The sequence below is a fragment of the Takifugu rubripes genome, chromosome 8, assembly GCF_901000725.2.
Source record: "Takifugu rubripes chromosome 8, fTakRub1.2, whole genome shotgun sequence".
Classification (NCBI taxonomy): Eukaryota; Metazoa; Chordata; class Actinopteri; order Tetraodontiformes; family Tetraodontidae; genus Takifugu; species Takifugu rubripes.
The window spans coordinates 19056475-19071077 of NC_042292.1; the positions used below are offsets into that span (position 1 = coordinate 19056475).

At 61.3% G+C, this 14603-nt stretch overlaps 1 protein-coding gene across 1 annotated transcript; it reads right to left on the reverse strand.

The window, feature by feature from the left end:
* Positions 1-2249: 2249 nt before the first annotated feature.
* Positions 2250-13791, reverse strand: adamtsl3 (ADAMTS-like 3). The gene is given in 35 exon segments (XM_029841121.1): positions 2250-3467; positions 3568-3784; positions 3786-3803; positions 3874-3984; positions 4084-4288; positions 4401-4515; positions 4605-4732; positions 4812-5643; positions 5646-5753; positions 5827-5962; positions 6031-6105; positions 6107-6211; positions 6279-6489; positions 6986-7115; positions 8106-8318; positions 8321-8367; positions 9575-9709; positions 9769-9947; positions 10210-10263; positions 10265-10330; positions 10333-10389; positions 10392-10419; positions 10510-10556; positions 10558-10567; positions 10644-10787; positions 10850-10917; positions 10919-10979; positions 11178-11260; positions 11262-11335; positions 11742-11816; positions 11901-12046; positions 12272-12479; positions 12482-12497; positions 12599-12713; positions 13736-13791. Coding segments are annotated over 35 exon segments (4383 nt in total). The 3' UTR covers positions 2250-3357.
* Between the last annotated feature and the right edge of the window lie 812 nt (positions 13792-14603).

Genomic DNA, 14603 nt, shown 5'->3' on the forward strand with positions numbered 1-14603 from the left:
ATCAAATTAGATGCCTGAGCTGAGGGGGGAGCAGGTTGAGGTTGAACTCACCAAAGGTTCTGACACCTGAACAGCAGCGGCTGCATCAGGCGAAGGGCCCGGTGGGTGACCCCGGTCCCCGTCAGGTCCAGCTCTGAGATTCTGCCCCCGGTGGAGCTCAGGAAGTACTGGAGGGCGTCGAGGTCCATTTGAGAGAGCGTTTCGTCGCTGACGTTGACGCGGAGACAGCGCGGCTGCACGGCGGAGACCAGGGACGGGTCCTGCTGCTCCAACAGGCAGCGCAACTGGTTCAGGATGGGGCCCCCCTCCTCACACAGGGTCCGGACCTCTGCCACCAGCCTCTGGCGGAACATCTGGGCTTTGCCCTGATGGCAACGCAAACCCACCTGTCTGAAGAGAAGACTGGAATTGCGTTCCGAGAAGATTCCAGACAGGAAGCAGTTGAAAAGGTCCAGATGTCCGTGACGGACCCCCTCCTCGGGACCGGTGGTGCGTTCAAGTGCGTCCGGGAACGGACCCTCCGTCACCGCGCAGTAAAGCGCGGCGAAGAACTCCTGGACGGTCAGATGAGCGAAGGAGTAAAGCTCTTCGGTGTAGCCGGCATCTCGAGCCACCGTCTTGTCCAGGAAGCTGCTCGCGAGCTCACACGTGTCCAGGTCTGCAACATCTGGGTCGCTGCTGTAGAACAGGGTCTGATGTTCCATCAGCTTCTGGAAGGCGAGCCGGCCCAGCCTGAGCACGCTCTCAGTCAGCGGCCGGGTCGGCGCCAGGTCTCCGGCCGCCGCCTGGACCCTCGCTTGTGTGTGAGAGCGGAGCAAGGCCACCAGATACTGGAGGTAGATGTCGGTCATGGTCCTGGGACCGGTTCCGGCTCCGGCGAGGCCGCCGCCCTCTCTCAGGATGCAGCACACGATGGAGCAGAACGCAGGGATGTAGCAGAGCGTTAGCATCAGCTGGTTCGCTGAAACCGCCGCGAACATGCGCTGGGCCACGGCGGCGTCTCGGAAGAACCGCGAGAAAAACTCCTGAACTTCCATCAAGGAGAACCCGGCTATGAGCACGAAGCGGTCGATGCAGCCGACGGGGACGTGGCCGATGGCCGCCGGCCGACTCGTTAGCATGACGGAGGCCCCGGGGAGCAGCTCGGCCTGCATCAGGCTGGCTAAGATCTGGACCACCGGGGCCTCCTGGTCCGGCTCGGTCACAAACGCGTCCGCCTCACAGCTCCTGCAGTGGCGGAACTCGTCGAATCCGTCCAGGATGATCAGCAGCTGCTCCTCGTTAGCAAAGATGGCGTCCAGGTCCGGACTCAGGTGCCGGTTCTTCTGGAGGATCATCTCCCGTAAACTGGTCGGCCCGTGGATCAGGTTCAGCTCCCTGAAGGTCATGTGGACGATGAAGTCAAACCCGAGACCGTCGCTGCTCCTCCCGAAGTCAAACAACATCTTCTGCACCAGGACGGTCTTTCCGATTCCGGCCACCCCGGAAACCAGAACCTTCCTGACCGGATGGTCTGGATTCCTGCTCCTGAAGAGCTCGGACGGCGAGATCTTCCGGTTGAGCTGCACGGAGAGGCGCTTCTGCCCGAACACCAGCACCTCGTGCTTCTTCATCTCCAGGCCCTGGTGTCCGTCCATCAACAGGAGGTTGACGTAATGTTGGGAAAACAGGAGTTTCTCTCCGTGTCGAGTGTTGTAGAGGAGCATGTTCTCGCTGCGGCGCCGGAGAACCTCCCTGTGCTTCTGCTTCGCTCCGTCACATCCTGAAACACACGAGGAACCCGGAATTTAGACCAGCCTTCCCGACCCAGGATGGTTGATCCCGATGTTCTGGTTCCCATACCTGCCGACTGACGCCGGGCCGTGGCCGCTTCTTCACGGCGGTCCAGAAGAACCTTGGCTGCTTCCTCGCCTTTACATTCCACAATATCCAGGAGCCTCCTGACCCGGGCCCTCGGCCCCGGGACGCCCAGCACCTCCTCCCGGTCGTCCCTGTTGAGCAGCTGCTGTTCCACCAGGAGGTCCAGCAGAGCGTCGATCCGTCCCTCCAGCTCGTCCACCAGGGAGAGCCGGAGCGTCCTGACGGTGGTCAGACCGGAGCTGTGAGCGTCCATGACTGCGGCACCTTCATCAGAAACAGGAAGATCTGAGCCTGGAACGTCACTTCTTCCTCTTTTATCTTCCTCTTCTGTCATCTAACAAACCCACAAAGCAGCGGAATTTCCAATATTCCTCATTGAGTTCCTCAGATTCTTTGAAATGCTCTTTTATTCCAGAAAAACGTCAAACAAAAACATCGTTAATGTTCTGAAGCTGAAACATTTGGTCGTCGCTAAAACGGAAGCTTGATTTTGGATTCGTTTTTATTCGTTTCGCTCAAAACCAGAAAACAAATAGTTCAAAGACAAGTAAGTATGTAAATCCCCGTCGTCATGGCGACGCTCATCTGCGTAGAAATGAACCTTCCCAAAGAAAATATTTACAGAACTGAAGAGAAAATGACTCACAGAAATAAATAGTGATGGAAAATGTCAACGGGTCCGAGTTCTCCTCCTAAAATCAAACGTTGTCGCCCGGAAACCACAAACGTCCGGAGTTCAAAGTCGTATTTACAGTTTTTATCGTTAAAGAGGAAGAGCGGCGAGGAGCGCGGCTAAAGTGTGGCTAAAGGGGCCAAAACCTCCCAACGGGATCACAAATGATGGAAGTCAGAGGGAAGAAACTCCGGCAGCCTCGTTTGGATCAGCCTGGACGAGCCGAAACAGCCATTTTCAATCTTTCATCTTTCATCTTTGATCTTTCTCAGCCTCCCGAGCGCAACGAGACACCAGCCGTGGAGGAACGGCCCGATTACCCACAATCCTTTGGTGCCAGGCTTCCCCTCACCCAATCAGATGAGGAAGCCTCAGGGCGTCTCCGGTCCTGGGGGCACCCGCCACATGCTACCACCCTTAGCATGCTAATGCTAATAAACAAGCAGAGCTGACGTCGTTTGGAGTTGCTCAACAGTCGCTCGGTAACGAGTTAAAAGGCCGATCGACACAAACGTTCTGGATCTGAAGGATTCCGGCCGTCGACGCTGCGCCGTCGGAACACGCACGATGGCGCCGGTGAGGATCCAGCTGAGGCCACGTGAGAGGGATCACAGCCAGAAGTTTCAGTTTGAGGGTTGGGGAACGTCCTCGCCGTCCGTCCGGAACGCCGCCACACAAACGCCGCCACGCACGCCGGGTCACAACCGCTGTAGGAGCCAGCCTCCCTCCCACCCCCCCACCACCCCCCCTCGCAGCTGCCGGTGTGAAGGTGGAAGGGGAGGGGCTTCAAATCTGTGACGACCCTCCGTTGGGGCGGTCGGGCCTCAGGTGTTCCGGCAGGACCGGCAGCAGCGGTTCTGGAACTGTGGCAGCGAGCAGAGCTCCAGCTGTCGGACCTTCTCGCAGTACCTGGTGCTGTCCTGGCACTCGCCCGCTGGAACACACACACACGCGCACACACACACACACACACACGCACACACACACACGTAAAGGGTCAACTTGGCGTCTCTGTCATGTGACCCGGGCCTGACGAGGCGTGATTCTGACCTCGACCACATGACTGAACGTTGCAGCGCTGCCAGCTGGGGGGGCGGGCTTCCAGGCGCACTGGTGCTCCTTCGCCACCTTCCCGCTCCGGACGTGAGCGCACGTCACCGGCCGCGACTGGAAGCCGTGGCGCCCGCAGGTGGCGGTGCACGGCGTCCACGCCCCGACGCGCCACTCCAGGACGCAGGCCTGGGTGGAACAGTTCTTCAGGACGCCGGGTCTTCAAACATAAACAAAGAATGAGACCCGGAACCCCGACGGGAGGAAGGTTCCTTTGGTTCCGGACCCACCTGGGCAGGCTGCCGCACATCCTGGAGGGAACCTTGGTGCCGTTGGCGTCCCTGGCAGTAAAGGTGGCGCTGCTGGGTGGCCAGACTGGGACCCACACACTCCCCCTGACACTGGAACACAGTGAACCCAGTTAGTGGTGGCCCAGCAGGTCGGAACCGCCCTTAATCGGACCTGCCCACTGGGGGGCGCTACAGGCGCGGAGAACTCACGGGTCCCCAGTGGGTGGCGCCCCATCGTGCGCAGGGCAGCTGGTTGCACAGTCGGGCGTCGGCGGGCTTCCTGCCGGCGGCGAGGCAGGCGGGGCCGCCGCCCTCGCTCCAGACGCCCTCAGAACCCGTCAGGCAGCGCACGCTCCTCGTCTGAGACCCGCCGCCGCAGCTGGCCGAGCACGGCGACCAGGGCTCCGCCTGCCACCTGGAGAGACGGGAACGTGAGACCAGGACGGGAACGTGAGACCAGGACGGGAACGTGAGACCAGGACCAGTCCGCCAGGGCGGAGCCTGAAGGTGTAGTAGCAGCGGGCGACCTGTGGTGGCAGCGTGGCCCAGAACACGGCGCCGCTGAGTGGCTGCTGTTTTTCCTCTCAGAACAAGCGTTGGTTCCATTTGGGCCCGCCGGGTCACAGTGTCTCCCTCTTCCCCCTGGACCAGAAGAAAAGCTGATGGTTTTATGTCCCTCTGACCACAGGTGGCTCCACCACCACGGGTGCTAGCATGCTAGCATAGCCTACCGATGATCTGCAGCCAGGAGGAGAGCGAGGCGGAACCCAGACGGTTCCGGGCCGTGCAGGTGTACAGGCCTTCGTCCAGCTTGTTTGGACTCTGGATCTTCAGCGAGCCGGAGGACATCAGGGCCACTCTGCCGTCACACACAGCACATCTGTCACCGTGCCGACCCCAAACGCTGACGCTAACATCTGTGCAACATCTGGTCTCACCTGCCGTTCTGCTGCAGTTTCTTCCCGTTCCTGGTCCAGGTCACTGAAGGTTCTGGACTCCCCAGGACCTCACAGCTCAGCTCTAAGCTGGAGAAGGGTCTCTGCAGGAGAACCGGGGCCCCCACAGCGACCACCATGTCAGCCGAGGGCGGCTGGAACTTCGGGGGCCGCTGGATTATCAGCGGACTCTTTGATGTCTGAGCTTTGATCCTGGGTTTGAACAGGAACGGAGCGGGCGTGGAGGACTCGGCGCCGTCCGGCGGATGCAGCGTGGACTCGTTGGCGTCCCCGTGCGCCGCGGTCAGCTGACGAAACAGTTGTGCGACGAGCTGTGGGGCCCGCGGGCCCCCGAGGCCCCCGTCTGAGAGGAGCCGGTCCAGCCTGTAGGTGTCAGCGATGAGAACAAAGAGGCCGGGCGGTTCCGAGCCTCCGTCTTCTGGGTTCCCCTTGTTCTTCCCGCCCGGTTTGGCGGCGTCCTCCAGGAGGGAGCGCCTCAGCTCCAGCAGCTGCTCCACGAAGGCGTCGTACCGGTTGAGCGAGGCCCAGAACTCTCTGCCGAAGGTCCCGTCCGGTCCCGCCTCCTGCGGCCGCGGCTCCGGCGCCGCCACTTTCCTCTTGCTGCCGAGCACCTGCAGCACGAAATGCTCGTGCGCCGAACCTGCCACGCACGTGTACACGCCCACGTCTGAGGGACGCACCTGCTGGACCTTCAGGTGTCCCAGAGCGGTGACGGACACGTGCGGGACGCCGGCCAGGGGCTTCCCGTTCCTTCAGCCACCGGACGCGGCCCTTCGGAAGTGGCGGGTTGGGCAGCGGAGGAGCAGCGTGGTCCAGGGCAGAGGTAGGCGTGGCCTCCCACGACCAGGTGCAGCTTCCTGGCCTTCCTCCACTGGACGTAGACCTTGTTCTGGGCCAGGATGGTCCGATCGGACTTGACCACATCTGGAATCCACAGAGACAACGTCAGGACAACTCCCGGATCAGCCGGTTACAACTGGGATTCTTACGGTCACACGGCCGGGGGGAGCAGGGTCGGGTCCCTGGGGGGGGGCGGCGGGATCCAGAAGCAGTTCTCGGGGTCGACCCTCTGACCCCTGGTTCTGACAGCTCGTCCGGAGCCTCTGAACACCGGAGCCACAGGTGACCGAACACTGAGGGACAGCAGAGATGTCAGAGACGCCGCACGGGCAGTGGACCGGGAGGCGGCCTCGGAACCCACCTGGGACCAGCCCGCTGCGACCCAGGTCGGGGGGCACTCCTGCTGGCTGCAGGCCTGCTGGCTGGGGGGGGCTGTGGGAGGGGCAGAAGGTGTCGGGCAGCTCCAGGTTGCTGCCGTCCGCCATCCGCTGTTTGCACCGGACCCGCCGGGTCTGGACGCCGCGGCCGCAGCTGCTGGAGCACTGCGGGTCCACAAAGGTTAGAGGTTCTGCTGGAGTTCTGCCACAAACAGGCCGGGCTCGCCTTTACCTGTCCCCAGTCCTGAGGGTCCCACATGGGAGGGCAGTCAAAGCGGTTGCAGGCCTGGACAGGACTGGGCTTCAGGTTCTGGCAGTCCTGGTCCCTCAGAACCCCAGTGCGGTTGCTGTCCCGGCCCGGCTGGTGGACACATTCCACGGAGCGGGTCATCAGACCCACTCCACAGGTAGCAGAGCAGGAAGTCCATTCTCCGGTGACCCACCTGCCAGGAACACATGAGTGTCAGAACGCTGCGCAGCTGTTGACCTTCGCCCCAGCGAGCCCGTGATCCAATCGGACCAGGAGTCAGAGCGAGTTCATCCGATCCTGGTCCGTGTGTTTACCGGATCCCCTGAGAGGATCCTGGCGCCGCCGCATCCATCAAGCTTCCATTAGTGAAAGTGAATACGAGCGAAGTGAAAAGAGGGATTCAGTTCGCAGTCTGGCCGCCTGCCCCAGGATCCAGAACCCCAGCAGAACCCCAGCAGAACCAGACCCCCCGACACACACACACACACACAGCTCGACCAGCTGGTGTTCACCCAGCGGACGGAACCGGACCCACAGAACTGAGCTTCATATGGGGGGGTGAGGAAGCCCGGCTGGGCGGCGCCGAGGGCCAAAGGAAACAAGTCCAATATGACCAGCGTCCCACCGGAAACAGCCCGAACCAGTCTGACCGCGGCCCGGTTCTGCTGGCAAACGTGCTCGGTGCCTACCGGGGGGGGCACGGCTGGGACCGGCAGGCCTGCAGCAGCTGTGGGGGCCGACGGGCGCTCACACACAGGTTCTGGTCCGCTGCCTCCCCGGTCCGCTTGTTCAGGCAGACGATGACGGCCTCCTGGGTTCCTGCAATCAGACGCAGCGAGACGGGTCAGAGGGCCTGATGACGCGCGCACACACACACACACACGCACACACACACACACACACGCACAGACAGACACACACACGCACGCACACACACACACACAGACAGACACACACACGCACGCACACACACACACACACACACACAGACAGACACACACACGCACGCACACACACACATGCACACACACACGCACACACACGCACACACACACACACACACGCACGCACACGCACACACACGCACACACACGTAGGACTCTGTAATGACAACTGTCCCCCATGTGGAGGCGCTGGAGGACGAGGACGTCCCCCCGAGGGGTTTCAGTCAACCGCCCAGTCAAAATCAGCTGGAGTGTCATGAAATTGGGCGGGCGTCTCCAGGGGGGCGTCACCGGGGGGGCGTCTCCCGGGGGTGTTACCGGGGGGGGCGTCTCCCGGGAGCGTCTCCAGGGGGCGTCACCGGGGGGGGGCGTCTCCAGGGGGCATCTCCAGGGGGCGTCATCGGGGGGGGCGTCTCCCGGGGGTGTTACCGGGGGGGGCGTCTCCCGGGAGCGTCTCCAGGGGGCGTCTCCAGGGGGCGTCTCCAGGGGGGCGTCTCCAGTGGGCGTCTCCAGGGGGGGCATCTCCAGGGGGGCGTCTCCAGGGGGGGGCGTCTCCAGGGGGGTGTCTCCAGGGGGGGCGTCTCCAGTGGGCGTCACCGGGGGGGCGGTCCTCGCGCCTCTGTGAGGTCAACGTGTGCATCAAACCTCTGTAGAGGTTGACCGGTCACCATAAAGAGGTCGGGCGTTCCCTCTTCTTCCGTCCCGCCTCCCATTTGGGGTTTGGAGGGAAAAATGGATCCTGATGTCGTTCAGTCAGAAATGGTTAAACCAGCTGGTCCAACGTGGCCGGAGCGCCGCCAACCATGTGACCCAGGCCGTCGCCACGTTTGGGAATTCCAACATCTGGATAACGAGGGGTCTTTACCTCCTCCGCAGCTCTGCGAGCACTCCGTGAACCCGTCGTACTCCCAGTTCGTGGAGCTCCTCCCCCTCCTGGTCGGTCACATGGGGGCAGGGGCGCCCTGTAGCAGGGCCGTGCCGGCGGCGGGTTTGACCCCCTCGCACTCGTGGTCGGGCAGTCGGCGACGGTCTGGGAGAAAGCGCAGCAGGACCCGACACCTGACGGCGCGCTGCTGGACCCGGCGCCGCAGGTTCTGCTGCAGGTCCGCCAGGGACCGGGAAGGAAGCTGCAAGCACCGGGAAGGAGAAGGAGACAACGGCCGTAACTCAGGAGGAGAGCTTGGAAAATCGGCCACATTTCCAATTTGATCAGGGCGGATTTTTCTCCCAACGCCATCAGAAAAACGATTCATCCAGTTAGCTAACTTCAGGCCTGGCTGCGTTGTAGCGTCTAGCGTTAGCATGCTTCTGCATCATCGAGCAGTAAAAGGCCGGTGTCACCTGATCAGATTTGCATGCCAGGACCGTCTCCACGACAACAGGCTTCAAAACGTCCACGACCTGGATGGACGCGAGCGCGCGCTAGCTCAGCCTCGCGGCGCTCCTCGCTGAACCCGAGCACGACTGCGGAGGCTGGAGCCGACCCCAAAGGTTTTACCGGACATTCGGCAGCTGTGGGAGCGAGAGCTGAGCTCCACCGCGGCTCCTCTCCGCGGAGCTTCGCTCCCATCTCGGGAAGGCGCGGGCGTGCGTGCTAACGCCGCTCAGAGACGGAACTCCTGCCAGGTTTCTGACGGCCTCATCAAATATTTGGAGGCAGCAGCTGAAATACTGATGATCTTTTGAGTTACAGACCGTTAGCTTAGTTAGCGGTAGAGCTACAAAACCTTTTCAACTCTTTATCTTCTACTTCCAGATGTTCACTTTTGAGCGCTGCTTTTATAACTCTGGGAAGGGAAAGAGTTTAAGTTAGCATGCTCGCTAAAGCAGGAGTTTGCTCTGAACACCTCAGTACCGTCGGGTTAGCGGTAGCTAACGGCAACAGGAGGCCACACTGCTGCTCACAGGATGGAGGAGTAGCGCGTGACCGGGGGTCAAAGGTCGTGTTTGGGTGATTACTCAGACGTGTCTGAGCACATCTGCGGGAAGCAACTTCCAGCTCATCGTTTGTTGCTGTTGCCAAAGGCGGATCAGCAACATCGGGAGCCCGAGGAGCAGCCGGTCTCCTCAGAACCGAGGGAGACGTGTCTGTGGACCCAGAGAGAACTGGAGCAGATGTTCTGAGCTGGCCGGGACCGGACCGAGTCCAGACACCGACCATCTTCAGAGGACATCATTAGTGAACATCTGGAACATCTGCTGACGTCACACTGGTGACCATCAGAAACCAGCCTGGACGTAGCATTGGGAGCTTAGCATGCTGCTAGCCTGACTAATCTTGACTTCCTTCCTAGCATTTATGAGCCCGTTCCCTGGTTCTTCTCTGGTACTCACGTGGGCTCCTCAGAAACCACCACCTCCTCCTGCTCCTCCTCCTGCTCCTGCTCCTCCTGCTCCTCCTGCTCCTCCCCCCCCCCAGCTCGATGGCCTGCTTGTGCCACGCCGGTTTGGCCTCCACCGGCAGCGTGTCTGCAGAGATGAAAGAGGGCCAAAGGAAGGTGACCGGGCTTTGTTCTGGATGGAAAGACCCGTTTGGGACCCGGAGGACGAGGAACCCACCGGCAGGTTTGTAGCAGGGCACCGCCACCAGACACTCCTCCTTGATGGGGGGCTTGGTGCTGGGCTGGCAGCCCCCGGCGTGCAGCCCCCGGTGGTCCATGCACAGCACCACCCTGTAGCGCAGCCCCGGGCCACAGCTCACCGTGCACTGGAGGCGACAGCAGCAACATGAGACGGACCTGCAGCAGGACCGGCGGCTCCAGAGGCCTCCTGGGTCCAGGAGGGACCAGAACTGCTGCCAGAACCGGCATTGTGGAAGTTAAACAGGTTAATCAGGACCACAAGAGCCCCCCTGAGCTTCTGCTCCGGAGCCGCTGACTGAACATCTGACCGGACCCCAAAGCCAGGGCCACGGGCCGGAGGTCCCCCCCTCCCGCAGTGGGCTCAGAGGATCGGTAGAAGGCACCTACCGGGGACCAGTCCTGGGCCAGCCAGCTGGGGCAGCCGAAGGTGTTGCAGGGCTGCCAGGACGTCCGTCTTGGGCGCGTACAGACACTTCCACTCCTCCGTCGCCATGACGACCCCCTGCACTCGTCTTCTTCCACGCACGACACCGAGCGGCTCTGGACGCCTCCCCCGCAGGAGGCGGCAAGCAGGAGGTCCAGGGGCTGCTCTCCCACCTGGGACGGGGGAGAGGTTAGCGGCGCCAGGCGGGGGGGCGGCGCCAGGTGGGCGGCGCCAGGCGGCGGTGGGCGGCGGGGGTCACGTACCGGGGGCAAGCGGGGTGGGTGTAGAGGTCGTAGGGCGTGAGCTGCTTGATATCCATCACTGCACAGAGGAAGGTGGGAGTGACTCCGGGCGAACGCTCGCCTCAGACTGACCCGGGTCGGGGGCGGGGGCTCACCTGGCCAGGCAGGGCTCCGGGTTACACTCCTGCCAGTTTGGGTTGGGCTTGACGTTCTCCGGGTAGTAGTTGCAGTACTGATCCAAACCACGCGGCCCCGAGCGCACGTCCAGGCACTCGGCCGAGGTCAGCTGGTAGCCTTCAGAAGAAAACAGAGGTGAGCGACCTTTGACCCCTCGGCCTCCCGCCGCTCCGGTCTTACCTCCCCCCGAGGGACGGAACAGGGGAAGAAGTCGGTCTCCCTCCAGCGGTGACCGATGGGCTGGTAGTAGATGGTACTGGACCGTGGTGTCGGCGCCGCTCGCCCCCCGTCGCACTGCAGAGATCATGGAGGCCCTCTCAGGAACGCGCTCGGCCCCGTCCCGCCCTCACCCCCGCCCACTCGCTTTCGCCCTCGCCCCCGCCCCCGCCCCGCCCTCACCCCCGCCCTCACCCCCGCCCCCTCCGCTTTCGCCCTCGCCCTCACCCTCGCCCCCGCCCCTCGCCCCCGCCCCTGCCCCCGCCCTCGCCGCCAACGTTCAACTACGCTCTTACTTTTGATGGTGAAGTCGGCTCGAGAGGACGGCGATCCTCAGGATCTCCTTATCGGACAGCTTCTGGAAGTCCAGGGTGGTGTTTATCCAGGTGGTGGAGGCCCGATTCATCCAGGTCCAGCTCACCCAGGACCCCCTGGAGGGTCTGGCTCTCCACGTCTGCGGAGGACACAGCGCAGATCCTTAAGAGATCAAAGCAAAACTCAGAGATCAAAGCGCCCGTCTGCCAGCAGGTCCGGGCTTCCACCCGACCCAACGGGCTCTAATGCGGCTCCGGCAGGGACGGAGGGAGAACAATGGGAAGGAACGCGGACACATGGTTTGCAATTGGGATGGGAGGGGAACTCTTTCATGAAAAAGGCTTTGGTCCGGTTCCGAGGCCGCAGAGACGGAACATTTGTTATCGATTTGATGCAGCGATATTTGCTGGAAGTGGATCATCTTCTGGGAGCCTGAACTGGACCGGGACCACGGTTGTGAGTCATCCGGTCACAATGAGACACGGGGAAACCAGCCACAGCCGACCGGTTCGGGCGGGGGGGCACCCGGACCTACCAGGACTTACACAAGTGATCCGGGCCTTTCAGAACCAGGCGCACGTGGCGGCTCCTGTAGGGGATGACGACCACCGTGTCCTCGCCTTAACGGAGCAAAACAGAGACCACGGTCAGGCCACAGCGGCTCACACGGACCCGGGACCAGGACCCGTCGGGGGGTTCTTTACCTCTGCCGGAGTCCTGCTGGGCTCGGTAGTGTCCCCGCACCAACCTGCAGGTGGCGCCGTCGCCGCCGCACACGCCGCAGTTGTCCTCCTTGGCGGCGCTGCCCAGCTCGTGGTCGCAGCCGACGATCTAGAAAGCACACACACCGAGGGTTGGACCCGGAACACCTGGCCGGAATTCCAGTGTCTGTTTGTGACGTTTCGGATTGTTGTCGGATATTAAATCCACATTTAGCGGCGCTGCAGGAACCGGCTGAAACCGGAGAACTTTTCCCTGTTTGTGTCATCGGGGTTTTTTCTGGGTTTCGGAGGATTTCAGCAGCTCCGAGTCGGAACGCTGACGGGCGCCGTTGTCCTACCTGGCAGGCGGCCGCTTGATGCACATGTCCAAGGACTCGGTGTTGTGTAGCAGGCGCGTCCCGTCCAGAACTTTGGGGGCCAGCTCCAGCACCAGGCCCGAGTCCTTGGCGCTGCACTTGAGACTGCAGGGGTCTCCGGTCGTTGTAGACCGGCAGCCACTCGGGAAGCGACCCTGGAAACGCACGTCTGCGTGGGCCGAACACTGCTGGGCCCGGAAATCCCGGCCTCCGGGGGGCAGTCCTGAGCACGGGGGTGGGGGGGGGGGCAGAGGATGAGCTGGGAAAGAACCGGAATCATGACGGATGTTCTGACACCGTCTCAAGATAAACGGATGAGCTCACCACGTTACCGCAGGTCCGATATTTGATATTCTGCCCTTCGCAGCTCCTGCAGACAGGAAAACACAACACGCGGCTGATTCGGGAAGAGACGGATCGCTTCCTGTTCCTGGCTGAACTTCAGGGGTGAGGTTCACCACAAGCCGGAGGCGACGTGGGGAGTGTAGCCTGTTGCTAACGCCGAACCTGATGGTAACGCTGAGCCTGTTGCTAACGCCGAGCCTGTTGCTAACGCCGAACCTGATGCTAACGCCGAGCCTGTTGCTAACGCCGAGCCTGTTGCTAACGCCGAACCTGTTGCTAACGCCGAGCCTGTTGCTAACGCCAAGCCTGTTGCTAACGCCGAACCTGTTGCTAACGCCGAGCCTGTTGCTAACGCCGAACCTGTTGCTAACGCCAAGCCTGTTGCTAACGCCAAGCCTGTTGCTAACGCTGAGCTGAGCTTCTGGACGATAAACCTTTAATAAGAGCAAAAAGACCCGGATCCCGAATCAAAGGAGATTCTTCTTTCTGAACTTGAGAGGAATTCCAGTGTCCGGCGCTCCGTTAATCTGAATCCTGACGGGAGGCTGTGTCCCAGAGGTCAGAGGCTGTGGAAATATGAAGGTTTGAGCCTTTTCCATAATATTATTGCAGAGAGGAGCGAAGAGACGTGGAGTGTGTGGCGGCAGCATTAGGATCAGCCGACCTTCAGCCAACACAAACATCTGCTCGGAGCTCACGGCTGAGAGACAGGGAGCAGAGATCGGGATCAGTGGGACAAGTATTAGGAAAACAGGACAGGAGGGTCAAATTCCCTCCTGCTTCCATTTCTTCTGGACGGCGACGCGGCAGCCTGAGCTAACGTGGTCTCAAGCTGAAGCCTCTGTGGTCAGAACCATCAACGCTGCTGGTTCGGACCCTGGAGGAGGAGGCAACAGGTCCTGGGGAGCTTCCCACTGGAACAGGGTCCTGGAGTCCTGGAATTCCAGGTCCTGCGGCCCAGACTGACGTCCACTGGGACAGACCAGTAGTAGGATCCGGTTAAGACCTTTAGTTCAGAACCAGGCAGATGAGAAGAACACACACACACACACACACACACACACACACACACACACACACACACACACACACACACACTCTCCTCTGACCCTGCACCAGAGCAGACAGACTTCAAAGAGCTGCGGTGAAATTCCAGATCGATTTAAGTCCATGTTGGGAATCCTGACGTGCACACGTGTCCGGAGCAGCGTTCATAAAGACCGGGATCAAGTGGAGGGCTCTGTGGGCGGAGCTAATGAAGCCAGGACAGGTGTGACACCACACACTGACCGGCTGAGAGAGTGTGTGTGTGTGTGTGTGTGTGTGTGTGTGTGTGTGTGTGTGTGGAAGCGACAGGGAGAGTAAGTTAGAGGCCTTCTGCTGCTGAGCAAATTTAATGACATGTTTGAGGTCCCACTTGGCCTGATTCCCATGAAGCTACAGCAGCTACAGCAGCAGCTACAGCAGCAGCTACAGCAGCAGCTACAGCAGCAGCAGCTACAGCAGCAGCAGCTACAGCAGCAGCAGCTACAGCAGCTACAGCAGCAGCAGCAGCAGCTACAGCAGCTACAGCAGCAGCAGCAGCTACAGCAGCAGCAGCTACAGCAGCTACAGCAGCAGCAGCAGCTACAGCAGCAGCAGCTACAGCAGCTACAGCAGCAGCAGCAGCTACAGCAGCAGCAGCTACAGCAGTAGCAGCAGCAGCTACAGCAGCAGCAGCAGCTACAGCAGCAGCAGCAGCTACAGCAGCAGCAGCTACAGCAGCAGCAGCAGCAGCAGCAGCTACAGCAGCAGCTACAGCAGCAGCAGCAGCTACAGCAGCAGCAGCAGCTACAGCAGCAGCTACAGCAGCTACAGCAGCAGCAGCAGCTACAGCAGCAGCAGCTACAGCAGCAGCTACAGCAGCTACAGCAGCAGCAGCAGCAGCTACAGCAGCTACAGCAGCTACAGCAGCAGCAGCAGCTACAGCAGCAGCAGCAGCTAC